At 43.7% G+C, this 27,633-nt stretch overlaps 1 protein-coding gene and 1 long non-coding RNA gene across 5 annotated transcripts in view; one reads left to right on the top strand and one right to left on the bottom strand.

The window, feature by feature from the left end:
• LOC310687310 overlaps positions 1-27,633 on the top strand; it is a 374,731-nt gene that overhangs the window by 27,649 nt on the left and 319,449 nt on the right. The gene's annotated exons all lie outside the window — the stretch shown is intronic.
• RFX4 (regulatory factor X4) overlaps positions 1-27,633 on the bottom strand; it is a 64,141-nt gene that overhangs the window by 7,646 nt on the left and 28,862 nt on the right. For all 4 annotated transcript variants that reach the window (XM_083462158.1, XM_083462156.1, XM_083462159.1 and 1 more), the window contains 12 exons: positions 22,719-22,842; positions 18,556-18,617; positions 15,488-15,701; positions 13,820-13,897; positions 12,220-12,383; positions 10,813-10,913; positions 8,310-8,368; positions 6,670-6,814; positions 5,295-5,389; positions 4,218-4,335; positions 2,529-2,648; positions 837-998 (listed from right to left, as the gene is read on the bottom strand). In XM_083462158.1, coding sequence (XP_083318284.1) covers positions 837-998; positions 2,529-2,648; positions 4,218-4,335; positions 5,295-5,389; positions 6,670-6,814; positions 8,310-8,368; positions 10,813-10,913; positions 12,220-12,383; positions 13,820-13,897; positions 15,488-15,701; positions 18,556-18,617; positions 22,719-22,842 — 1,442 coding nt within the window. The remainder of the gene's footprint in view (positions 1-836; positions 999-2,528; positions 2,649-4,217; positions 4,336-5,294; positions 5,390-6,669; positions 6,815-8,309; positions 8,369-10,812; positions 10,914-12,219; positions 12,384-13,819; positions 13,898-15,487; positions 15,702-18,555; positions 18,618-22,718; positions 22,843-27,633) is intronic.

Below are 27,633 nucleotides of genomic sequence, written 5' to 3'. Positions count from 1 at the left end.
TCAGATCAATGGTCCAACTAATCGGCATTGGCAAATCTCTGGGCTAGGCTTCTTCAACCTCGGCCCTCCAGATGTTTTTGGTCTACAACTCCCATGATCCCTAGCCGGCAGGACCAGTGGTCAGGGATGGTGGAAATTGTAGTCCCAAAACATCTGGAGGGCCGAGGCTGAGGAAGCCTGCTCTGGGCAGAAGACTTTCTCAGTGCTGCTACCCATTAAGTGGTGATGCCAGGAGTGATTGCATATGGGACTTTATGAAACACAAAGCACATGCTCCACCACCGAGATGTGGGCCTTCCCTACAAGAGGTACAACAGCCCTGCAAAGTTGTTCTATATTATTGATCTATTGCACAGATAAAGGGCTGAAGGTCAGAAAGAGAAGATTTCAAAGGTGCAGCAACAGAACTCCTGCAGCTGCTTTTCAAATAAAAAGCAAGTTGTGGGGGGGACCAAAGAAGTGGTGTGGAGAAGGGGTGCTTAATGCTTTCCTTGCCTGCCATTTTTCCCTTTCAGCTAGCCTCCCAGACACGCTCCCCCTCTGATGGGATTCCAAAACTCAAATGATGAAGGGGGAGACTTGAGTCAAAATCATGCCCCCATCGCATGGCCTTCAAAGACAGTAGCTAAGGGTACCCCCCAAATAATGTAGTTCCCCCTGTCCCTCCTGTAATTTGAGCATTGCCCTGTCCTGATTGGACCTCCTAAGAAAGATCCATCTTCTTCATTTGCTGTGAATGAGCAGCAAACACACAACCACGCTTTTTCAGGTTTTGAAGGTTACTTTTCCCCCCCTGAAAAGTGAACTACCAATCAGACACCTTCAGCCTTACCAACCTGTTGTCGTTGCTATGCCAAGATACTCCGGAGACTGGTTGCTTACAGGCGAGGGTGCAGATGGGACGTCCACTGAGGTGGCAGATTTAGCTGGAGAGAAAGGCACTGGGGAAGGACTTGGAGGAACTGGTTCTGCCAGTATTATCTCTTCTCGTACTTCCACTGCAAAGAAGTGGGGGTGGGGGGGGGGGAGAAACAGATGCTAAAATACCACACCGCCTTTCCTTTTTTATTTCCTTTCTGTAAAAAGGATGTTAAACTTCAATAACAATGTCTAGATTACTATTCTTCTTCCAGCGGATTCTAAAGAAGAAGACCCTTAGTTTGCCCCAGAGATCAGCCCAAGAACCTGTGAAGTCATAATAAAAGAAAATTTCCTCAAAGCCCATGTGGAGTGTCTGATCACAGACCAAGCATGGCCTGTCCACGTACATTTAGGATTATGGCCTTCCCGAACAGCTGCCTGGCTCAGCGCTTCTCTTTACAGAGGGAAAATCTAAAGCTCTGAGTACCTTGACAATGGACTTCAAAATTCAATTGTACTACTACTAGTACTACATTGTACCACCACTACTACTACTACTACTACTACTACTTGTACTACTAATAATAGGGATTTACTCAGGATCCACTATTGTTGGGTTCAAAGGTATGGCCCACCTTGCCAAGCACTGAATACTGTATATTGTAAGATCTGACACCAATGACTACTATTGTAGTTTTTCTACTACAACACTGCAATTTTTAAAAATAAGTAGGTGGTATGAATGAAGAATAACTCTGGGGCATGTGCATCAGAAATGAAAGTAGGTTTCCTAGTTGTGGCTTCCCTCGTCCCATCAGAATAGTGGTGAGGAGATGCATTTAGGAACATAGAAAGCTTTCCTTCTACCGAGTCAGATCATTTGTCCCACTCAGGATTGTGGACACTGACTGGTAACAGCCTCCGCCCCCTGAGTTTCAGGCTGGAGACACTCCCAGCCCTACCATGAGATGGACCCGAGACCTTCTACATTCAAAACACATGTTCTGCCAATGACTTACGGCCCTTCCCCAATGGACTACTTAGTTTATCTTTGTGCTTAATAGTGATGCAAGTCGCCCCACATCAAAAAGGGCATAGTAGATTTGGAGAAGGTTCAGAATAGGGCAGCCTAAAAGGTTAAAGGAGATGGAGCGACTCACTTGTGAGTAAAGGTTGAGAATTTGGGACTTTTTAGGTTAAAGAAAATTATGCTTGGCATGGAGATAGTGGAAAGGGAAAAGTTTCTCTCCCTCTCTCCTAACTCTAGAACTTGTAGACAGCCAACAAAGTTGAATAATGGAGGATCCAGGACAGATAAAAGGAAGTACTTCTTCATGCAGCGCATAAACTATGGAACACACTCCCACAGGAGGCAGGGATGGCCACCAATTTGGGTGGCTTAAAAAAAAGACTGGACAAATTCATGGAGGACAAGGCTTTCAATGGCTACTAGCCTTGATGACTTTTCTTTACCTCCTCCATCAGAGGCAGCATGCCTCTGAATAACGGTTGCGGGTAACTGCAGGTGTGCAGAGTGCCCTGCTTGCAGGCTTCCCACAGGAATCTGGTTAGCTACTGGGAGAACAGGATACAGAACTAGAGGGGCCAATGGCAGCAGCATTCAGCAGGTTCCTCTTATGTTCTTAAGCGCAAATGAAGAAGCTTACCTGTTCCTCCTTCTCCTTTCATTGCCCTCATGAGCTCATTGGCTCTTTCCTGGCAATGGAGTGATTCTAACAGGTACAATACGTAGTCATCAAACATCAGGTGAATAAGGTGAAAAGATCCTGATGACAAAACAGCATGAGCATAAAACAGTTAATGGAATCCTCGTGGCATTTAGAAACTCATTGGTCCTATGTAGTCCTTTCTACTGGTCACTTTATGAAAGGGAAGCCCAAACATAATCGGGATCAGACTAGAGGAAGTGGAATTTTGTTTTGCTTTGCTTTGGTTTCTCCCATCTGCTTCCTTCCCCACTCAGTTGAACTGCAAGGGTAACTATAGTTGCTACTAGAGAGCTACCTCTCCAGATTTGCAGAGTGTTATGTTCCTTCTGTGAGAAGAGGACACTGGCTTGATCCAGCAGGTCTCATCTTGTGTTCTTTTGACAGCAGTTAAACATCTACTTTTAGCCTCACTAAGCCATTTTTTGCAACCAACTACAGTGGTGCCTCGCAAGACGAAATTAATTGGTTCCGCAAGTTTTTTCTTCTTGCGAGTTTTTCGTCTTGCGAAGCACGGTTTCCCATAGGAATGCATTGAAAATCAATTAATGCGTTCCTAGGGAAACTGCTTGCCAGGCTGGCGGTGCAGAGAAGGGCTTTTCTCCCCACCGCAAGCCTTCAGGACAGGTACGGGAACAGAGGGGAAGGCGCGCAGCGCTTTCCCTCTGTTCCCGGGGCTTGCGTGGGAGGAGGGATTTTCCTCCCCACCGCCAACATTCAGAACAGCATTCTGAATGTTGGCGGTGCGAAGGAAAACCCTCCTCCCACCCCAAGTCTTCAGGAAAGCCATCCGAAGCTGGGCGGCGCCGCCCGGCATCGGAGCTTTGTTCCGATGCCGCGCGGCGGGAGGAGGCGTTCCCCCCCCCCGGCATCGGAGCTTCGTTCCGATGCCGGGCGGCGGGAGGAGGCGTTCCCCCCCCTGCCCGGCATCGGAGCTTCGTTCCGATGCCGCGCGGCGGGAGGAGGCGTTCCCCCCCCGCCCGGCATCGGAGCTTCGTTCCGATGCCGCGCGGCGGGAGGTCTGAGGACAGTGGGGAAGACGCGCTGCGCTTCCCCGCTGTCCCGGAGATTTCCCTATGGGCTGTCGTCTTGCGAAGCAAGCCCATAGGGAAATTCGTCTTGCGAAGCGCCTCCAAAACGGAAAACCCTTTCGTCTAGCGGGTTTTCCGTCTTGCGAGGCGTTCGTCTTGCGGGGTACCACTGTACCAGAAAAAGAAAGGGTGCGGAAAAAGATGGAAACTCTAGGAACTAGACATTTATTGCCATTTTCGTCCTCTGTCTCTTCTTTCGAGTAGAACTGAATGGGCAGTGGTTTGAAGCTTGCTGACTCGTCAGGCTGTGTGTGGCAATGCAGAAAGAAATTGGGTATGGGACACTATTCAATGGTAGTCTAAATCTTAGGGTTCTATGAGCAAATCAGGTAGCCATTTGAGCGGCAGCAGTTTTGATAGCAGACCAAATTTTGGTAATTGGTGATCCTTATGAAGGTGAAAAAAATAGCCTTTTGCTCTGGAAAACAAAACAGCTAGATTGCATATTTTGAAAATCTTAATTCCACTTCCTGTTTTTCTTATTATTTTTAAATTGTTCTCTAAAAATATTTTTACTGTGGATAGGAAGAGAAAGTACCGAAGCTGGGAGCACTGTGCAACGTCATGTCCCGAATAACCCTGGTGCCAAAACAAGACCACATCAAGAGGAATTGCTGAGCAACTTTCTTCAAACAGCCTTGTCTCTTAGCAGCTACCTGCCAATAAAAAGAAATGGATGTGATTCAGATCAGATGCGTCTTCACTGTACTTACTTACGGCCAGCCAAGGACAACATTGCATGTGTTCTTCTATCTTCTTTCTTAGATAGCTACGTCCAATTGCAATTTCATATAAATAGTTATAAAGAAGATTTTTTTTTTAAAAAATAAAAGTCTGCAAGTCTACCTTCTCCTTTTGAATTATTGGGAGAGATGCTAACACAAAGCAGAGAGGGAACAGAGAACCTGTCTTTGGGGGACCTCCAATCTTTCATCCAGGGGAGGAGAGCACCGCAAGTGCCCCTTCCCTCTGCTTTCCCCTGCATTGGGGGTATCAGAAGTGCCACCATGACACCAACAATCATTACACCAATGGTCATGCTCATCTCAGACCTATTTGCATGCCAAACAACCAGGACACCTTGCATCAAGGAAAGGGGAATCTGCCATATTTACCAGGCCTGGAAGCAAAGGGTCAAAAATTAGCATGTGTGCAGAGATATATGCAACAGCCCTAGCTACATTCCAGCTGTTTGGTGGGCTTTCTGCTAGCAGAATAACTAAAAATCAATACTTGACAGCCGGCAACTAGTAATCACTTTTTATCGTTAGCCTTTTCAGAGTCAAGGCCACCCCCATGAGCTACTTTTCTGGCCCACCAGTACAATGCGACATAGTAAGAGACCTGATATGAACAACAAGATAAGCCAAACTATGGCTTAGTGAGCATGCATATGCAAGCTGTCACAGAGGAGCTCACAGCTGCTTTGCATCTCCCTGGTCATTTTCACTGCTGCACCAACGTAAGCTAAGGCCTGGCTGAGCATGTCGTCTGAACAAGGATACATGGTTAAGCGTTCTCCTAGCTAACCATGTGCGGCAGCTTTGTTTTTAGAAAGGAAATGGCTGGACACAGAGCTCCACACTCTGAGTGTTCATTCTTTTTTCCTACTGACCTTTACGACGCATCTGTCCACCATGGAATCCAGCCATTCCACGTAGGATTCAATGGGCGACTGCTCTTCCAGAAGGTGATCAAACTCTTGATATACTAGCAGAAAGAAAACCCAAATTCAAATCATAAATTCCTGTTGCCCTCTTACTGAAGGAAAATGGGGAGGGGGAAATCGGTAACATTCTCCTTGTTTTCCGCACCATTTTTTGACAGTTTCTTCACTTTATCAAAACATGTGCTGTTCTTTCTTTAAAAACATGGAAAAGCAAAAAACATTTGCTGCGTTTGATCTCCCTCACTCTTTCTCTCTCTCTCTCTCTCTCCCCCCCCCCCCATTTTTCCAGCGGTGCCTGCCTATAAGTAAATTAGAGACACAGCAATGATCGTCTTTCTTCCAAGAGCGAAAGCTAGGCTCTGACCCTTTTGATACAGAAGGTCATGCATGAAATTGATTTAGAAATGCATCAAGATGCTATTGGAACCCAAGAGCGGCTGACGGCCTTCCCATCAGCAAATGCTCCACAAATACGTAACTGATGCTAACAACATTTATTTATTTGCCATAGCTAAAAGGCAAGCTATTTCCTATCAAAACCTACAAAACTGTCATATTTAATGACTTCAAAGAGACAAATGCATATTATCTACACGACGAATGCCCTCTTTCAGATTTGCCACAGGGAGGTAAACTTTAAAGATATGTATTTGCAATGGCTTTGCTTATGAAAAGTTTCAGGCTGCTTTTCGCAATGGATCGAAGTGGCTCAAAACCAAGAAGAGCAACATTCCATTTAAAACACAGCAGGAAAATAAAATGTGATTAAAGCTGCAATTCTAAATACACCAGCCTGGGAGTAGGCCCCATTGCACAGAGTGGGAATTACTGCATCGTATTCTTACTCTGAACTTGCTTAATATGGTTTTCCAGAAAACTTAAACTCCACCTCCTGAGTCACCATTTTGCATTTGGTGCCATTTCCAAGACACTATCTCGTATCTGGGTCCTGTACTTAGTTTACATAAATTTTAACAAGTGCATTAGAAGAGGCAGGAGGAATAAAAGCATTTTAGACTCTCCTATGTAATTGACTCACTTCCTCTTCTCTTTCTGCCCTGCAGGTGGGAGAGCTGCTGAGAGTAGGGAGGAAATTTGAATGGACAAACGGCAGGGAGGGAAAGGGTTAAGCAGCTGCTCTTTCCCCAAGGATCTTCCTACTGCCAGCCACTTGTTGTCTTTTGCGCTTTTAATCAACAGATTAGGATGCACGGAGGAGCCTTGCTGATGTCAAAGAGCAACTACTTTGGCACACTCTGTATTTGCCATGAGGCCCAGAGCTGCCCTCTCTCATCAGAGTTGAGGGTTTTCATATCCTTACATTGTATTATAAGTTTCCTGTGCTCCTCCCGCGAGTCTTCCATGGTGTATAGCGTTTGTTTGGTAATGCTGTTAAGGTCCACATTCCTCCAGTCTTCCAGCATTTGGAATGTGATGTCCGCACTGTGGATCACGGTTCTTGAGGCCTATAATCCAGTTCAAGCAACTCATTAGCTCATGGTTTATTAGCTTGAAAAATAGACTTTTATCCCCTTACACGCTTCCTTGGCAAGTCTCACTAAATTGATTTTCTCATGGATTCTAATCTAGAAGCATTGTGGGTCACAACAGGCATCTATCTACTCACTACTAGGGATGGAAGGATCGGTCCATTTCGGTTCCATCAGTTTCTCATTTTTACAATCCTAAATTGAGCTCTCCACATTGCAACAGTTTGCATTTTTTTTTAATCTGCATGAAAATTCAACAGCATTTAAGTCTGTATTTCTCCTAATAAACACGTGTTTATAGGCAGTTTGGGCCAATGTGCACATTTTTGCAAGCAATTTCCCCCAATTTAATGCATTTTTGTATGTTATTTTCATGAACATCTTGCACACTTCCCCCAACAATGGTTGGTTGAAGAATTGCATGACAAAATTTGGGTATGTCTTTTGATGGATAGCTGTGTTTTGACTTGCAAATTGTTTTGAAAAGTGAGAATTTGATAGCTTTGGCTTTAAATACAAACTGAATTGAATTTTCCCTCCTTCTCTACTCACCTAAACAGATTACCTCCATTTGTTTGTGCTACAGTGTCGTTTGCTCTGCAGTGTTGTTGTTTTTTAATTGCAAATAAATGCCGTTTCTTTTTCCACATCCGTTGAAGAACAAACACACACTGGAGTCGGAACCGCCGCCCTTGAACTGTGCCTGCAAGGGCCCTGCCGGTAGGCTTACCCCTTTAGACACACCAAAGGCTAATTCATACCACATCGAAAGCAAAATCCTCACACTGTGAATTTGCTACTTCAGTTCCATGCAAAGAGGCACCTGAAATCACACACCTTCCACATGAAACCGAGGCTGCAGGCACAGTAGCACAAACACGTTTGCAGCTCTGCCCCACCCCCCCATATGTGAACTAATGATAGTGACTAGTATGACCATAACTAGCTCTCATGCTCCAGGGAGGGGGGCGGCTTGTAGGGAAGAGGATGGAAAAATGCAGAGTGCTTGTTTCCTGGCACTTCTCTTTTTAGCAATGAACTGGGATGGCCCATCATCATGTGAGCAGGGGTGGAGGAAGGGGGGGCGGGACGCCCGGGTGTCACTACTGAGCTGCCCCAAATGGTCTGTGCTGCCCCAAATGGTCCGCCCACCGCCTCCCCCTCAGCTGTAGGGCGGTTGAGTGGGAGGAGGAAGGCAGACTCCCCAGAGGCCCCGCGGAGTATTAAACAATATTAAAACAGTTGTGTCCAGAGACCATGGAAGGCAACGTTGGAGAGGCTATTCTACCAAATATTCTCCTGGAGGTGTCTCAATTTCTCCAGTAGAGGAGAGGAGCTCATAAAAGAAAATTATGTCAGAAAAATGTTTTCTGAGAAAATTTGACTCGGCCCTGGTGTTTATACAGCTGCCAAAGCAAAGGATCAATAAACCACAGATAAAGTGACCTTGTAATAAAGACAGACAAAATACCTGACAAAGATGATTTAAGGATGTCTGTCTCCGAAGAATTTGAGAAAACCTTCTGGATACTGCCAATGAAGAAGATATTTATTATAATAAACCAGACTGGTTATTTTCGTTACCAAACAAACAAAATGTATAATTTTTTTTTGCATCTTAGTTGGGATGGTACTTTTTGACTTTTGACTAAAATTCCTGTTTTTGGCATCCAAATCAGCACAATTAATTTTCTATGGACCAAGGCCAATCTGCCACTGAAATTCATGGTACAGCACAATCCTATCTACTCAGAAGTAAGTTCTGCTGAGTACAATGAGGCATACCCTCGGGTTAACCAGGTATAGGATTGCAGGATTCACTGTGACCATCCTGTCCTGTTGATTTCAGTGGACTTAAGTGGGACTGATTTGGGGCTAGTAACTGTAGGACACCTATCACCTGAAATCTGGGTCCATTTATGCAAGCAAAATCCACATTATTTGCTGGTGTGTGTTTGCTTATTACTGGTATATAAATTTACATCTTTATTTTCAGGAATAAATCCAAATAATGTAATTTACATGATTAGTCTTTCATTTTCTTTTAAGAAAAATGTAAACAAGTATTTGTTGATGTTTATGAACTTGTTGATGCATCCAAAGCTCTGCAGAATAAACTAAACACGTTAAGAGTATTTTTATACTGAATCACTGCAGTAATCTACAACTGAATATTGTTGTACAAAAAAAAATTAAATGGTTAATTAGGTCAACAACAAAACTTATAAATTGCACAGACCTAGAGTCACAAAAAACTTTTTTCTGTAGCAAGTTATGTATTTATTTATTTATTTCTTGCAAAAATTTCTATGCCACCGACATTAAATATATATATCATCATGGTAGCGCATGACAAAAGATCAACAATAAAAATCTCATCTGTAAAACAAATGTAGAATACATCATAGTCTTAGTACTGACAGGGGGGAAACGTTCCAAATAATTCTCTCTGGATGCAGTTCTGCTTTAGTAAAGCTAATAGCAAACCACAATTAATTTTGAGAGAAGGACTGAACCCTGTAACATTTGAATAAATTATGAAATTACAAAAATATTATTGAGAAGTTTATATCCCAAGTCTCCTCGACAAAAGGTTATTTTAATTTTTCATGCTAATCAATGCCTAATCCTTTTCCTAAATTAGTTTTCCCTCCCCTTTCATCTCCTTCTCATTCTTCCCCCCCTCTTTTTTAACTTTGTGATGTGGAATTTGGCACTTATAAAAGGAGAAGAATTGAGAGCCATGAAATAAAGCAGACTTTATCAATAGGTGATGTGCACTGCAGGCATCTACAAAGCATGCCTGAAAAGAGTGCGGTGCCCTTTCCCGTGGAGATAGGGTAATTTGATCGCCTCCATTTTTAACTCTGCCACCTTTTCTGAGCAAAGGCCTCAAGCTGTAATCAAACAGCCGAAAATCTGGAGAGTTGCTTAATGGTTTTGGATTCGCTAAAACTACATCCAGGCCATCACAGAAGAGAACGTTCAGCTTGGCTCACATAGCCAAAAGGAATTATCGGTTAATTTTGACTCAGTGCTGTGCCAAGTGTTATACCTAAAAGATTATCACACCCCTTATATACCCGACTGATCACAGACCCTCCAAGTGCCCCTATTTTCCAGGGACATCCCTGATTTAGAGAAACTATCCCGGTTTCTGATTTGATCCCGGAATGTCCCACTTTTCCTTAGGATGTCCCTATTTTCATTGGAGGGTATGGAGTTATCCAATCCTTGTGCTGTCCGAAGGCAATCCTATATAGGGAAGTTTGTTTAAGGTTTAAGGTTTTATTATGTTTTTTGCATATGTTGGAAGCTGCCCAGAGTGGCTGGGGCAACTCAGTAAAATCTGTGGGGTATAAAGAGTAAAATTATCATTATGGAATGGGACGCCCCTATTTTCATTGGAGAAATGTTGGAGGGTTCGTGATCACTGTGCTCTGTAAGAAAGGAACTCCTTCAAATCTATCCTATACAATGCTGGAATTTGGCCCTTAGCATGGAAAAACCTTCCCTTTGGAATTCCTGTTTCATATCAGATAGCCACCATCTCTATCGCATTTTTGGTGCTTTCAGAAAACTTTACTTTTTCAACAAGCCTTTTATGTGGAATTTTTTTTTTTTTTAGCCCAGCCTGTGTCAAATTTGAAATGGTTTTTCAAATGAAATGTTTAAAATTGTTTTATATATGAACTTTTTATATTTTTTTATTGTTGATTTTTTAAATTGTTAAATCCCTTCAAGGTATTTTCCAGGAAGTGATTCATAAATGGAAATAAATAAGTATTTGGGCACTTGTACTGATGTGGGATGGCATATGGTCTAATGAAATGATGTAAAGATGAATGAGCAAGGAACTCCCGCCAAAAGGAATAGAATGTTTTTTTGGGGGAAATATTTTCTATGTTTGTTACCAATAACGGGTAACACCATGTTGTTTTCCTGACCAAAGTAAGAAATTATACAATACATACGCTCAAACTTGATATTTCGTAGGTTTTCCGGCAAGTCATGAAGAGCTACTTTTAGCCACTCGTCCAGTTGTTTGGCAAACTTGCGTATCACCTGTGTCAAGCTAAAAAGGAAAGTACCACTTCAGAAATCTATGCTGAACCTCTTTCTCTGCATTCATGCCTGCAGCCGTGAAAAACTAATGGCTCACCTAATCTACCCTTTGCCCCAATGACCTCTTAAGTTATTGATGCTGCAGTCCCATACACAATTAACAGGGTTGGGGGAGCCCCACTGAACTCAGTGAGACTTGCTCCTTCTGAATATGCGTGTATAGGTTTGTACCCAGAATGTGTTGCAAAACAAGAGCAATCTGAAGTGCACACAAAACATCGACCAACTCTACTCATTCTTGAAGGAAGGAAGGCAAGTAGTGTGTCAGAATAGTCAAAGAGAAACGGGGTAGTTCAAACATGCAGGTCTTTAGTATTTAAAACATATAACTATCTTGCTTGTGAAATCTGCACAGAATATAAAGGCTGTTGTTTCTTCCAGGCTATTCTGCCCTATGTTCCTGTATGTGCAACTTCCCCTTTCCCCTTCTTCCCCTTTGAACTCAGTCCGAAACAACATACTGTATCAGATACATTTGGGTGGCTCTTTATAATAATGTTAATGTTATTTATAAATATATGTTTCAATAATAATAATAATAACAATAATAATAATTTATACCCCGCCCATCTGGCTGGGTCCCCCCAGCCACTCTGGGCGGCTTCCAGCAAAACACTAAAATACAATAACCTATTAAACATTAAAAGCTTCCCTAAACAGGGCTGCCTTTAGATGTCTTCTAAAAGTTTGGTAGTTATTTTTCTCTTTGACATCTGGTGGGAGGGCGTTCCACAGGGCAGGCGCCACTACTGAGAAGGCCCTCTGTCTGGTTCCCTGTAACTTGGCTTCTCGCAGCGAGGGAACTGCCAGAAGGCCCTCAGTGCTGGACCTCAGTGTCCGGGCTGAATGATGGGGGTGGAGACGCTCCTTCAGGTATACTGGACCAAGGCCGTTTAGGGCTTTAAAGGTCAGCACCAACACTTCCCCGGAAGCTGCTTACGCAGTGGGCTGGAGCTGCAAGGCCAGCTTCCCAGTAATGGCATCACTTACCAAAAAGCGGAGCAGCTATGCAGCTGGGAGGTCAGCACGGTGTGGGCAAATCCAGTATCCCACCATCAATCCAGCATCCTACCACCTCACCCCTTCCCCTCCTGGAAAATGTCAAGCAGCAATGACCCTACAGCTGTGACACACGGGACGAGCCACTTCTGGAAAGCCACTTTATTAAACATTGTGCAAGTGCAACATTCTTTGACTCAAATACATGTGTATGAACACAGATGCACATACAGACCGGCCTATCAGAACAGACTCACCTATCAGGTAACGCCTGCAACACCGTTGGCATCAAGACTCCGGAAATAGCTTTGTACAATATTGAATCGCAAACTCCAACAATGTTTACTACTGTGGAAGAACCCAATACAGGAAGCATGTGAGGTGGCATCCCTTGCCAAAAGTGCAGAAGAAAACTTTGAACCTAGAGATGTGCCAAGACATAAGGAAGAAATGGAACTGGTAATATTTTTTTATTGGCTAGATAACCAAGCAACATCCACTAGTGGTCGGCAGGGCGGGGTGGTGGCCCTTACTTGGAGAGGGGCAAGGTGACAAGAGAGGTCAGTGCAGTGCAAATGCACCAGTGGAGCTGATCAGACACACACACCCCAATGCGTTTGCACAGCACCAACCTTGTGGTCCCCTCGCACCTCTCCTTCTTCCTCAATGACATCAGCAATGGGAGGTCAGGTTAAGTGTTGTTACTCCACCGACCACTACCAATAACATCACTTCACAGCAGGAAGGTAGTTGAACTCAGGGTACAGAGAAACAGCTATCAGATTCTCCCCCACCCCCAGTTTATCTTATCCCATATGTGCAGCTGTCAGCTGCAGACTATTTTTTATTGCATTTCATTCATTTAGAAAGACTCAGAAGCCGCTTAGTCAAAGAGCTCTCTAAGCAGCGTACATAATAAAACTGTAGATAAAATGCAGCGAAAATCCACAAAACTTTAAAAACTTTTTTTTAAAAAACCCCAAACATACATACAACAACCATTAAAATGCAGAACATTATGTGGTGCTTGTAAAAGTGTAAGTTCCACAGGTCAAAGTGGTCAAATGTATGATTTGATTTCTATGATTCTATGTATGAGGCAAGGTGATCCCTTATGTAATCTGATCCCAAACTGTTTAGGTAGAGGTAGCCAACATAGATTCCAGATGTTGTTGGACTCCAATTCCCATTAGCTCCAGCCAGCATTGCAATGGTCAGCGTTGACAACAGGTGTAGCCCAACAACATCTGGAGGGCTCCACAATGGCTACTCCTGTGTTAAAGACTTTGCATCAGACCTGTGCATACAACTCTATCTCTCACACCTTTAAACAACAGAGCCTACTCTAGGAAAATGTGTTGATACTGGTGCACAGATACTGGTTAGGTGGGCTGACTGGGAGGGAGAAGATTCTGTAGTTGAGAATGGCCTCATCCTCACATCACAGTAAGCCACTGTTTATCTTAAACCATTGCTTAATTGTGAACGTTCCTTGGTTTTTTCTGGCTTACCACTTGTGCTTTTGTTTGAAGCAAACATGCGACGGCATGGCTTCAGACAACATGATAAGCCATATCATGGCTTATTTGAACCATGTAGGAGCCACATGGGGAGGGGGAGAAGCTGTGTGGAGGCCCTTGCGGCAGTGGGAGGCATGTTCATGATTAAACCATGGCTCAAAACAAACTGTGGCTTACCATGATGTGCAACCAGGTCCGTGTTTGAAATTCAGCATTCTAAACCATCACAGCAGCTCAGCCAACAATAAATACCAGAGGCTTCCCCACTATCTACAAGTACAATACAGATGGCTACTCTGTTGCCCATGAAACTTTTAATTATTGTTTTCCTACAAACCTCGTCAAAGTTGGCTCTTATTACAGTGTCGAGTATCCTCTGACAGTGTGTTCTGTACATCATAATAAAAGTGGACACCTGGCAAGGGAGGGAAACAATATTTTTAAAAGATTTTTTTTTATAGCAATAATCTAAGATCATCCTGGCCATGACTCCAGGCAACGACTTGGCCATTAGGAAAACAGGAAGTGGCTGCCTTATACCGAGCTGCTCCATCTAACTCATTATTGTCCACACTGACTGGCAGCTGCTGTCTCTCTTTCAGACACGAGACATTTCCAACCCTACCTGGAAATTCCAGGGATTGATTCTGGGCCCTTGTGCATGCTAAGTAGATGCTCTCCCACTGAGCTAAGATCTTTCTCCGTGACACAGAGAGTGAGAGTCTGGCTAAGTCAGGAGGGCCGGGGGCGCAGACTGTGGAAGGCCCAAGTCACACAGAGAGAAACGCCTTGAACTGGAAACCTTTCGCTAAACAACTCTAAGCCTAAGACTCTTGTATTAGATTTCCCCCAATTATACTGACCAATATATGGTACACAGCCAGTGAGAAACTAATGGAGAAGTGACAGAAAACTAGGCTAGGGTCCAGGTTGCAAGAGCGGCCCATTCGAAACTCTGTGTTCCCCAGCACATGAGCAGAGCCTGAGAGGGTCTGGCTGGGCTCTGGACCTCATCAGAGCAAATGGTCTCTTTGAAGCTGCCTGAGGTTCTGCTGTTTTGGCCCAATGGGCTTCCATTTGCAGACAGGATGAGTGTTGGAAATATATCGATAAGGGGCTCTTTCTCCTCTAGATAAAAAATAAATAAATCATGGGCAATCTGCTCCCTCCCTCTCTCTCTCTAGCCAGCCTTATGATCAAAAGGATCACACCATATATACAGTGGTGCCTCGCAAGATGAAAATAATCCGTTCCGCGAGTCTCTTCGTCTAGCGGTTTTTTCGTCTTGCGAAGCAACCCTATTAGCGGCTTAGCGCTATTAGCGGTTTAGCGGCTATTAAAGGCTTAGCGGCTAAAAGGCTATTAGCGGTTTAGCGGCTTAGAAAAAAAGGGGGGAGCGAAAAAAATTGGAACACTTGCAAGACGTTTTCGTCTTGCGAAGCAAGCCCATAGGGAAATTCGTCTTGCGAAGCAGCTCAAAAACGGAAAACCCTTTCGTCTAGCGGGTTTTCCGTCTTGCGAGGCATTCGTCTTGCGGGGCACCACTGTATGTATTTTTCACAACCACCGACTTGCCCAACTAGACATGATGTGGAAGATACGTGATGGGGTTGCAATTTAAGTCAGGGAAATGGAATAGGCAGAGGGGATTAACGCCCTGCCCTTTGGCCTTGAGCTACATACTCCTCCGCTCCCTGTGGTTGGTTCTTAACCCAAATAAGTCACGTTGGAAGACATAGCCACAGATCTCCCACATGATGTCTAGATTGGCAAGCATCCCGCCACATATACAATGGAAGACAAACACTTTAAGATAAAGGAGGGGTATACTTGTTTCTGGTGCAGCGAGCAGTTAAGGCCCCTCCCCATAAATAAAGTCAGAGCATCCTTAAACTCACTCTTTTCAAAGGGTGACCCCCACCATATAACTGACCAACCATTCCTCAACAGAGGAGCAAAAGGGGGTGGGGGGAAGGCAAGCCAGAGACTATTTCACTAGAGTCACCTTTTCCTCTGGCAAGCTGGCTGGCAGATTTAGATCTTTGACATTTGGAAACTCTGGCAGCAACGTCCCCAGTTTGGATCGTGGTGAATACGCCACTGTCTGTTTGGTGACTTCTTTTTTTCCTGTTTCATTGACCCAGGCTGCTCCTTTCTTAGAATACATCACGTCATAATACTGGGAGCTTTCTTTTACTGCAATCCCATAGTAATGGTACCTGAAATGTTGAAATAAACATTTGTTAGCGGGAGGGGGTAGGGATCCTCAGAAAGGAGTTGTTCATTCAGTATGATTTTTTAAAAGGAAACCGCTAACGAAGCAGATTTTACGCCAATTTACAAGTTGATGCACAAGTGCAAATCCAGCAACGGAATGTAATTCCAATGTTCAAAGCAGCTCACTGCCCAGTCCAGCTGGAGAAGTCTCCTAAGGGCTGCCAAATGTGGAAGAGCCCAGTGCTTTTGCCTCCTGCCCGAGGAAGCCTACTGTCCAGGTGCTGAGTGCAAACTAAGCCACAGATGTACAGACCTCCCTTTAGTTCCTGGTAAATGGTCTATACAGTTACTTAGGAACAGCCATGACAGAATGGCTTCTAGCAGCGTCTCACAAAGCCACTTATGGCAGGGGTAGCCAAAGTGGGGCCTCCAGATGTTGTTAGACTCAAACCCCCCATTAGCCCCAGACAATGTGACCAATAATCATGGATTATAGAAGGTAAGTCCAGCAACAGCTGCAGAGCAAAACATTGGCTACCCCTTCCCTATGGCAGCAGGACACTGCATTAAAGAGGGCCAGTGTTTCTTTTCTTTTTGTGCTCCTTGTCCACACCACATCATAGAATCAAACTAAAAGGTAAAGGACCCCTGGACAGTTAAGTCTAGTCAAAGGCGATTATGGGGTTGCGGTGCTCATCTTGCTTTTCAGGCTGAGGGAGCCAGTGTTTGACCACAGACAGCTTTCTGGGTCATGCGGCCAGCATCACTAAACCGCTTCTGGCGCAACAGAACACCATGACGGAAACCAGAGTGCATGGAAACGCCGTTTTACCTTCCCACGGCAGCGGTACCTATTTATCTCCTTGCACCGGTGTGCTTTTGAACTGCTAGGTTGGCAGGAGCTGGGACAGAGCAATGGGAGCTCACCCTGTCATGGGGATTTGAACCGCCCGCCTTCTGATTGGCAAGCCCAAGAGGCTCAGTGGTTTAGACTACAGCGCCACCTGCGTCCCATTAACTGTAGAGTTGGGAGGGTCATCTAGTTCAACCTCCTGCAACTTGCATCGTCCTGAAATACTGTGCACCTGGAGCTTCTTCCTGATGCCCTCCAGGAAAGGCCCTGGGTCCCCACTCCTTTTCGAGTTGCCAGCAAATATTTGCGCAAATCCTACTGGTGCACATGTTAAAATGAAATGTGTGGTTGTGACAAACAGGTGGGGGCAGAAATCAGGGACCTGTGAGTACGTAGTTGCAGCTGCCTGTTCAGCTTACTTGTGGCAGCAAAGCCAGGTTTTCCTTGCCACAATGTGTGGAACAGCCCCAATGCATCAGGCTGGCCTGGAGAGAGAAGCGTTAGAAAAAAAACTTGACCTCCTCTATCTCTGGATGTCAGGCAGCTGATAAAAGCGAAAACTGCAAAGCCACAGCCTTCCTTCCATGTCTGAGGTTGGCTGGATGGAAGGAAGGCAGTTTAATAACAATCTAGAGAATATGAAACATGAAATATGGCTTTAAATATTCAATACAGGGAGAGCCACAGCTTCTCTTACCTGCTACTCCTCTCACCTGTCATATGCTGCCCACTCCCTTGTCTGCTGGGAGGACTCCAGTTATACCAACCAGCAGGCAGGGGAGAGGGTCGATTACAGGAGAGGGAGAAGCTGCAGCTGTCCTTCCTCCGGCTGCCTTGGGGGAATTTAAAAGCCCATATATGTTATCCAGGTTGTGACATGGGGTGCTTCCAGACAGATGCTACTTGTGAGATGGGTGCTTCTCATGCGCTAACATTTTTCACAGCATCCGTACAAGGGGATGGACCATCATCTCCACTTGGATTTTTCCCAGTTCCCGCCCCCCCCCCATCTTAAATTCAGTCCACATTTCCACAAAAGTTTGTGGGTTTGTTTGTTTTTTAATCCTCCTAAAAAGCCATCAGCATTTTAGTGCAAATTCCTCCTACTACACACATTTTTGTATGGAACTTTTGCCTAATATAATACATTTCTGTATGCTACTTTCACAAATATAGGCATATTTATGTGACCCTTTAACCTAGTATATGCATTTTATACACATTACTTGGGTGGAAAAGTGCACTGCTAATTTGGAGAAATGCAAATTCCAAAGACTGGCTGTGTTTTGGTTTGCACAGTGTTCCAGAAAGTGTGAATAAGGTTTACCTTTAAATATAAAACTGAATTGAACTTCTCTCCCACCCACACAATGTTGTTGGCATAAAAATCCCAGTCTATATCCCCCTCCAATTTAATCTGAAAAATCAGGAAAATCCAATTAAAGAACCTGCTGCCAACGACCTGTTTGTTATATATGGACAACCTATTTACAGGATTAAGGCCCCTCCCCATCTGGAAGCATCCAGACACAGCCATGCGCAAACTGGCAACATGGCCACTGATCTCTTCTTCTGATGAAGAGAAAGCAAGCATCTTGTTATCTTTTGCGAATTGTAAAGCCCTGGCATTCTTTCCGCCCAAATCTGAGTCCAAGGTGACCCACTGCAGCAGAAGGCAGTATTTCTACACCTTGAACAACAGCCTTGGAGAGGAAAAGAGTTTTGGTTGCTGCTAAAACAATCTCTTCTATGCAACTATTAGAAGTTTAGGAGCTCTGTCGCTCTGTTGTATATCAGACTCTCAGTAGCACTGCTGATCCCACAGAACAAAGCATATCGAACAAAAGAGCCAGTGCCCTTTACTGGACCTAAGAAAGGTCAGATTTGTTTGGTGTTTCTCCCTCCAACACACACCAAAAGCCATATTACAAAAAGGCTCCCAGTGAATAACCTACGACCATACTTAGCCTTTCCGTGATTATGAAACACACATTATTGCTTACTTTGACTGGCCTCTGGTTCCAAGTCTTCTTGTTGTTAACTGCGGAAATTGCTGCCTTATTATCTGCAAATAATATTCACGAGTTAACAAGTTAAAAAACAAAGCCCTCTGCTCAGAATTTAGCAATGGGGGCAAAGGTAAAACAGGCTGGAAACTTAAAAACACAGTTTTTGGCTCAGACCCGCAACAAGAGTATACAAATATCTTGATTTTGTTTATTTATGTAAATACATTTATATCCTCCCTGCTTCATCCAAAGAAACCCAGGGTGGATAACCAACAAAGTTAAAAGAACAAATAAGGTTGAATAAAACAATGCATCAATAATTAAAACAGATAGAACAACAGCATCAGCAACTAACCACTCCAACATGCTTAGCAGGTGGGTCTTTCACACCTGGTAGCTGTATAGTTGCACCTGTCCCTTGCTTCCAGTGTGGGGCAGTGTATATAAGAGCACATGCCTCAATGGTAGGGCAGTGAATGCACCATTTATTAAGAGTTGCTGCAGGTTCCTTTACTGAAAAAACGGCAGCTGAACTGGCAGCAATAGCAAGGAGGAGGAGCAGAAACAGGACCAGGAGACTCCAATGCCTCACACTGGAGCGCGGGCCTGAACAGGTAACCAGGGATGCCAACTGCTGATGCTAGCCTTGCCTACTTGGGGGCACCTCAATGGCTAGTTGTATGGAAGACAGAGTGATGGACCTTTGGTCTGATCCTGGAAGGCAATTATTAGTTTCCTCGTGCATCCCTACAAATATACATGGGATACCAGCAGTGTAGCTCCAGAATGCTTATTGTGTGAACGGGCTGCAAGGAAAATCTCAAATCTAAGGCAAATTCAGAAGCATGTTAAGGTGAGCCTATCCAGACAGTTGCTTCTCCTGTCGTTGTAGTGCCAACATAGGTGAGCTGAACAAAAAGTACTTCAAATATAAATTTTCTTGCATGGGGTGTATGGAGGGTGCTTCACGTGCAGTCACTGTTCCACCTAGGAACCAGTCACTATCTGCAGGCAGATTCGTACTGTGCCCCTTTATCTTATGGGTTGCTGGGCAGCCCTTAGTCACACTTCTGGCTAAAAAGCATCCTTAGAATCCTGAGTGTCCCTTTTGTTTATTTGCTTTTTGTAGTCCCAGGTGGTTGCAAAAATAGGTTTGAAAATGTGACAGATAAAATAACTGCTAAAGATTTGTAAGGCTGAAGCCTGTATGATTTTGGTTTTTGAAACTAATTTTACTGGGGGTGGAATCATTTAAAGCTACAAACTTCAAAATATCTGACACATTATTTCACACAACTGTGTGGCAAATGAACCCAACACGTTTAATGTCAATTTTCATTTCATCTTGCAGCAGGCATGACAGCGACGTACAAGGAAAAGTTTATTTACAGTGCATGAGACCTTTGGAAGGTGCACTTAAAGAATCCCATTTGAGGAATATTTAGTTGGGGGCTAAATATTTCATGTGACTTAATTCTTTTTCAATAGTTTTGATAAATGGATACCACTGAGCAAAAACATTAAGTACATACAGCAAAAATTTTCAAGGACTGGTACCAATCTTTTAAACTTGGGCAAAACACCCATATACACCCTCTAATATATCCCAGTTTCATTCTCATAATATGCAAATCATGTAGATTGCCTGTAGTTATTATTCAAATTAGCTTGACTGCAGATACTTCTTACAGAGGAGATACCTGTTGTGTTATTTTGCCTGCAATGATTCTGTTTCCCACATTCTGAAATTCCCCCGTGCTCAACAACCCATCTATATTTACTGAAAATAATGGAGCAGAATTTTAAATGGGACACACTTGTCAATTTACTGAGAACATCAACCTGGAGGAAGATCTATCCCTATTAAGTTCTAGCATGGGTGGCAAGACTGCAGTTGAAGCAAGGGCCCCACAAGCAATAAAGAGGTAAAAACCAAATAGTGGAAAGTATTATTTTGCCAAGATGTGTTAAGCATGAAAAAGAATCCCTCCCATGTTTCAGACAGGGAATTAAAATTACAAAAATAAATTTAGATGCTTCCTAAACTATGTTCATTTTGTTAATTTTAGAGCCGTGCAACTGATTAAAATAGTCTGTTGCCTCCATTGGCTTTTAACCCTTCTTGTTGCAAATGCCATCATGGCGGCAAAGTGCTCACACCCCAAATTCTGTGATGTACATTTGGATCACAGCTGCTGTGCAAAAATGGAAAAAAAAACCCCACACAACACCATTTACATACAATTTCCACCCTCCCTCTGATTTTACTACTTATTATTATTTTTCTCTCATAACAGGAAACCACCCTGGCATTGGTTCATGAGTCTTATCCAGAATAGTCCACACATGTTAGAGAAGCGTGGATTTCACTAGCCTTTCTGGTTTATTTTCTGGAGCGAAGAGGAAAAAAATCAGCAAACAGAAAAACACTTTTGTTGAGCTGTGAAAGTTCAGGCTAGCTATTTGATAAATGAGCAGACAGGCAAGCTGCCTCTCTTTCTCCCTCTCTTTTTTGTGCGGGTTCAATGAAGCCTACCTAAAGAACACCACATGCTGTTCCAGCTACTGATCTAACATTCCGCAACATCTCAGCCTTCCAAATTCTCTTTAATTACACATTAATCCCACCCCTCTCTCTTTCAGTTTGTGCAGACGGGGATGGGGGTTCCTAGGGGCTGTGGGAAAAAAAGCATTTTCTGGGCTTTTTTTTGGGGGGGGGGAGGGGTGCATGTTGTCATTCAGGACGTACTCCCAAAGCAGAATATTACCTCAACAGACCTAAAGGAAAATGAAACATCCCAGCTCACTTTAGCTCGCTTTCGGAAGTATGAGAAACAAACAAAACCCAACAAGTTCCTTTACACTTCCAGCAAACACCAGCAAATCAGGAGGGCTTTAGCAAAAAAATTATCTGTGTACCAAAATGCACCTTTGGTGACCTTCCAGATGATTTTTTTTTTTAAATCCTGGATCTCTCTTAAAGCTACACTTGCACTAGCCACAGCCCAGCACCGATATATATATAGGGTGTTTTTCTCACATTATGAACCGGGAAGGAAAAAGAAAAAAGATTTGTGTAATGGTGGCACTGCTATGAAGATGTTTTTGAAATATATTTTGTGGGGTGGAAAAAGTAGGTGCTGATACTGTGTGGTGATTGGCTGTACTGGTGGATTGGGGGGGTTGTGTGGGAATAGAAAGGGATGAGTGACATTGAATGAATGAATGAATGAATGAATGAATAAATAAAATAATAATAATAAATAATAATAATAAATAATAATAATAATAATAATAATAATAATAATAATAATATATTTATACCCTGCCCATTTGTCTGGGTTTCCCCAGCCACTCTGGGTGGCTTCCAACAAAAGATTAAAAATACATTAAAGTATCAGACATTAAAAACTTCCCTAAATAGGGCTGCCTGTATGGGCAGCAGGTATGTTATGATTTGTGTAAATGTAAGGTCGAATCTGGGTGTGACGTGCGTGCATTAAGTGGAATAACCATTGTGTTTTGTGAGCAGGAATGGGGAAGAAATTCAATTCAGTTTGCATTTAAAGTCAAATTTGGCATATATTTTTTTACTTTCCGAAACAACACAAAAACAGTCATCCCTCACAGAGGTACAATTCCCAAAGTTCCCTGGGAAGAGGGATTGACTGTTAAGAATTGTAGCTCTGTGAGAGGAACAGGGGTCTCCTCACAACTTGCAGCACCCTTAACAAAGTACAGTTCCCATGATTCTCTGGGGGAAGCCATGACTGGTATGGTACTGTTTCAAGTGTATAGAGCAGATGGAACCCAATACTGTCATTCAGGGTGACTGTATCTGGAATAGAAGGCCATCACATGCACTCTCTTTCTGGTGACACAATTCATTAACACTAGTCAAATTCACTCAGCTACTTTTTGACTTCTAAGTCTCACGCTCATCAAAACGTTTCTTAAAACTGATGCTGCTAATAATCCAATCATGGCACTGCCTCCAATCAAAAACTTCAAAAGGAATCTCCTCCGTCTACTGTTTTTTCTCCTGACAGTTTCCCGCTTTGGATTGCAGTCCACATGTAGGAGATTGTATATTTCACGGCCATTATTATTTCAGATTCCCAAAACCCCACTTGAGGTGAGGTTTGGTTGCCACTCACCTTTCCAAAGCTGGCAGCATTGACTGGCTGTGTGTCGTTTTTCTCGCAGAAGTCCAAATAGTGCATATAAAGGGCGCTTCGAGGAATGCAGACACCTTCTGCGATTTCGTAGTTCTCCTCCAGCCTTAAAAACAATGATCGAACAATGGAAAACTACAAATAGGTTGGCTGCTCTGTATTTCAACTTCCAAATCTGCAGACTGAAGGGCCAGCTCCTATGCTAGGACATTGTTTTTTCATTCATAAAAATTAGCCAAATGTGTTCTATTTATTCTGTACTGAAATACAGCATACTTTGCACACCAACACCACCACCACCACCACCACCACCAATTCTATTAATATACAAATAATACTAATATAAATGAAAATCAATGGTGATGCTGCAACGTGCCACAAATTCTTGAAGTCAGACTCCTGACTTCTGACGTCAAAATGTTTTACATCACCAGAATACTAAATAATTAAGGATCCAAAGGCTGAAATAAAACATTTTCACACATTTAAAGGCAGTCAAACATTAAAATGCCCTTCAGCACTTTATAACTATTTTCTGATATGCCGTATCTTGAGTGAAAGGAATGCAACCAGAGACTAAACCAAGCAGTAAAAGATTGTTCTGCCATACTCTGTATGTAACCTTCGCACAAAAGCTTATGCCACAACAAATCTGCTAGTATTTTAAGGTGCCAAAAGACTTAGGCTGCTATCCTGTACATAACTTCCTGTGGGAAAGAGCCACGGAACTCTGTAGCATTGAGTAGGCATGCACTGGATTGCACTGTGAGTCTGTTGCAGCGAAAACAAAAAACGCAGTCGCCTCTCAAGAATGCCCTTGTTATATTTCAGTTTGCATGGTAATAACAAAACATATGTATACATGCATATATTGATCTCTTATCATTTAAAAGCAGCACCAAGGTGTGCATGCAGGAAGCTCTGCATGCCTTGACTAAATTGACCTACCTTCAACTCAAGTAGGTTGGTACTGTCTGTTCTGACAGCACCAATTAACTGTTTAAGGAAGAAGTGGGGAGCTGGATTCTGCCCCTTGTATTCTTGCACTAGTCAGTGGGGCAAGAAACACTAGGCAGTGTTAGTTCATCACTAATCATAAAACAGTACTCTGCCTGGCCTTGAAAGGTGGCCCGCAAAGCTGGTTTTTTGGTGAGCCATGCCCACTTTCCCCACATCTGATATCATGTAAGGCGTCAGATGCCTGGAAAAGAATCACAGCCCTGCTGACCCCTCAACGAGGCCTGTGGAGGACTGGACACACCTGGATCTGGTTCGCTGGTTCACAGCATTAGCACCCCAAATAAAGGGTCTCGCTTCACCCACAGCCACAGCCTTGGACGCGAGCAGAAAGCAAGCATATCTTTCCCTCCCCTCACAGATTTCAGTCTGCTTCTTGCTTCAACTTCTAGCTTACAAACACACACAAGTTTCACCTCTGGCCTTTGTCTAACTACCAGCCAGTTGAAGGGTGGGGAGCCCACTCATTTGCCATCTAGCATAGAGCCACTCCCTTTCCTTCCTTAAAGGCCCATTACCTCAACAGTAAGCTAGCCTGGCTCTTCCAGGAATTAGAAAGGGATCCAGGCATGCGCCCTAACCGCTACCCATACTCATAACAAAATGATAGTAGTTCAACAGACTTGGATTTGAAAATAAACACCTCTCTTTAAACACTAAGTTAGCTGTTTAAGCACAAACCTACTAAGCAACAACCTATCTTGAAGACACTAATTTATGTCCTGCTAGCTTGTTTTAGGAATTTTCTTCCTTATCTTCAAGATAAGATATTTGGTGGTATGAATAGACTCAATAAGGGCGCCGCAGCCATGCTTCCTTTCTTTCAATGGGAATATCATCTCTGCATCTTTCCCCAAATTCATGGACCTCAACAAAACCTCTTTTCAAAGCGCAGAGACTTTGCTTGTATGCTATAACTGCTAATTGGCATGTCAGTTTCTCTGACCAAGACAGGATAGAAAGGCCGTGTTAATTATTTCTCTTCATCATATATTTGATGAATTTCCCCTCTCTTTTCTTCCTTTTCCCCTCTCCCCTCTGTCTTTCACAGAGAGTCATTAGTTTGACACTGGACAATGTTCCATTATACCTGAACTCTTTTTTAATGATCAAAAATCCAACCTTGCAGAATGTCTTTCAATTTTTTGCCCCCGCTTAAAAAAAGAGGGGGAGGGAGCCTTCATCATAAGTTGAATTCAGCTCTAGCCTACAGTATTGTGTAAAGATAATGAACTTTGACTGTTATCCCTATAAGTAGTAGAGGAATGTCCTTATAAAGCAATATGAGCTCTCACAATAAGATTTTGAGGCTACTCATAGCATTGCAGCATATCTCATATTATGAAGATGAAGAATGGGGCTTCCTTCACTGGTTTTACAGTGGTTTTACTTTGCCCGGGGAAGGGTGAGAGAGGAGGCCCCCCTGGCTGTGCCATGGTTTAAATTTCCCATGGCCATGCCCCCTACCAGCACTGATTGGATGGCGGGACCACCTCTGGGCATCGCCCCGCCCAGCACTGGTGATGTGGCCGGGACAGCATGAGGAGGACGTCAATCTCTGTCCGCTGCCGGATCACTCTGGGGCCCCAGATGCCTGGCCACAACACCGCCCACCATAAAAGGCAAGCGGACATCTCATATTATGAAAGTGAGGAATGGGGCTTACTTCACTGGTTTTACATTTCTATTGCACCTTCTCTTATCTTTGGAAATCTTTACTATGAAGTGCTAAAGAAAAAAGCCACTGACTTTAGGAGAATATAAGAATACACCAAGATGCAGAAATATTGCACAATCATTTTAAGTGTTCACAGTAGTTGCATAATTTAATCACAAATGGTCTTTGTGTCCAGGAGAAACACTCTGTTAGTCCAACGTATGCAGCTATTTCTTTTGTCATCACAATATACATTTATTGTATTCAAGCCAATCCAGATCAGTTCAGTACATCCTGGATTCCAACGGTTTCAAACACCATAAAGCCAAATATAAAATTGGGTGACTCAGACAAGCAAGTCCTGCTGCAAAACAACCAATGAATCCTTGCAGAAAAATTTGCAAAGCAGATTTTAAAAAATGAACAAAGTTCCAGATCCAGTTAATAATCCATGGCAGCCAGTTCAAAATACCATGCCCAGAACTTCACTCAAGGAAGCGAACCAAACCATATGCTTCAGATCCACTCAACCCATGAAGACAATTCAAAGCCAAAGCATAAGCAAATCAACAATATATATAGTTATCACATCCCTCTCTCGTGCTTATATCCATGCAAACATGTACAATCGCAATTCCCTTCCCTTCCCCTTAACACCTCCACCATCACCACCCACAGTCCTCTGCTCCCACTTCCACTGATCTAGTTAGCTGGGCCCCATCTGCACTGGCCAAACAACCTGAAATGCGGCACAGCAGGCCAGGCCAGAGTACTGCTGTTGCCACTGCTCATTGGCCTTCCTGAAATATGTAGCAGGTAGAGCACCCAAGCTGCTGCTGACATATGTCAGCTGGTCCCAAATGCAGCAGCCACACTACTGCTGCTGCCATCGCGACACTACTCTGCTTTTCCTCTTCCCGTTGCAACTTCCACACTGTTCCACACATCCTCTGCTCCCAGGCAGACTGTAGCATTCAATTTGCCTGGAAGAATAAAAGGGAATTCATGGAGCTATGGTGGCAAATTAGGAAGGGAAAAGGAGTTGGTGTGGTATGTAGTAGTACCCTTTCACCTTCTTTCCTTCCTTCCTTCCCTCCTTCCTCCATAGCAGGTCCTACAGCCCAGATATTTTGTACCTCTGGCTCAAAAACCCAAAGGTGGCACCTCAGGCCTAGAGGTTCTGGGCCAAACCCAAGAACCCTACTTGTGATCAACCCGACACAACAGGCTTCTCAGGATTGAGCAACTAAGATTGGAGCAACTAGGAACAAACTATATCAACATGGGTCCTAAACGAAGGTTGTAGAGTTTGGTGGCAACAAGCCAGAACAGGGACCGCAGGAAAGAGGAAATAGCCAGAGGCTGTTGCATTGGTGAGGAGAGTCAACTGGATTCTATAATATAGGCTTTGCCCCTCTCAGACACCTGGGATGCAATAGTAAACAATGGGCGCATTTTGACAGAGACAAGGTTCCCAGGGGTTTAGGGACTGGCCACTAACCTCCAAGACTATGGATGCTAACAAAATGCTTCAAATAATACTGCTGCCAATATTTGCTTGTTTTCTTTTGGGAACAGAGCTCTATTATCTAATTAGGGGTGATGTCCAGGCTAACAAGCTATCTCCAGACTCCATCAAATTACGGGAGAGACTGACGCAGAAGGCCTGTTTTTCCTGTATGGGTGTGGGATAACTGGAAGCACTAGTCAGTGGGGGAAGTCAAATTTAACAAACAAACAAACGGGGAAAAAGACAAGTGCTGTTTGAATTCATAGACACTGCTAGCAGTCTGTTAGCACAGCTTGAGGGTGGGGTCTCAGAGGACTACTTTTGCCCATATAATCCTGCTCACTTATAAAATTCTTTTGGGGAGGGCCTTTTCTGGGTGCCCCGGTCTTCAGAAATGAGGAGTTTTCTGGCTTATGTTGGTTTTGCTGGTTATTAGAGAGAGGCAGGAGTTGTGCTCACCACAGACCAGTCTTCCTCAATCACCAGATGTTTTTGACTATAATTCCCATCAGCCCAAACCAATATGGCTATACTGGCTGGGGCTGGTGGATGCTGAAAACTGAAACATCTGGAGGGCACCAGATTGGGGAAGGCTGCCATGAACATAGTGGATAGTGCTTTTATGTGGGTTAGATGGCATTAGTTGTATCTGTGCGGAGTAAGGAATTTCCTGTTCTGTTCTTGATGGAGAGAGAGAAAAAGTTCCTGTCTGG

This window comes from Podarcis liolepis (assembly GCF_965112155.1).
Source record: "Podarcis liolepis genome assembly, chromosome: 10".
NCBI classification, from domain to species: Eukaryota; Metazoa; Chordata; class Lepidosauria; order Squamata; family Lacertidae; genus Podarcis; species Podarcis liolepis.
Note: the sequence above shows the minus strand (reverse complement) of the source record. Positions and strands in the feature narration are given on the sequence as shown.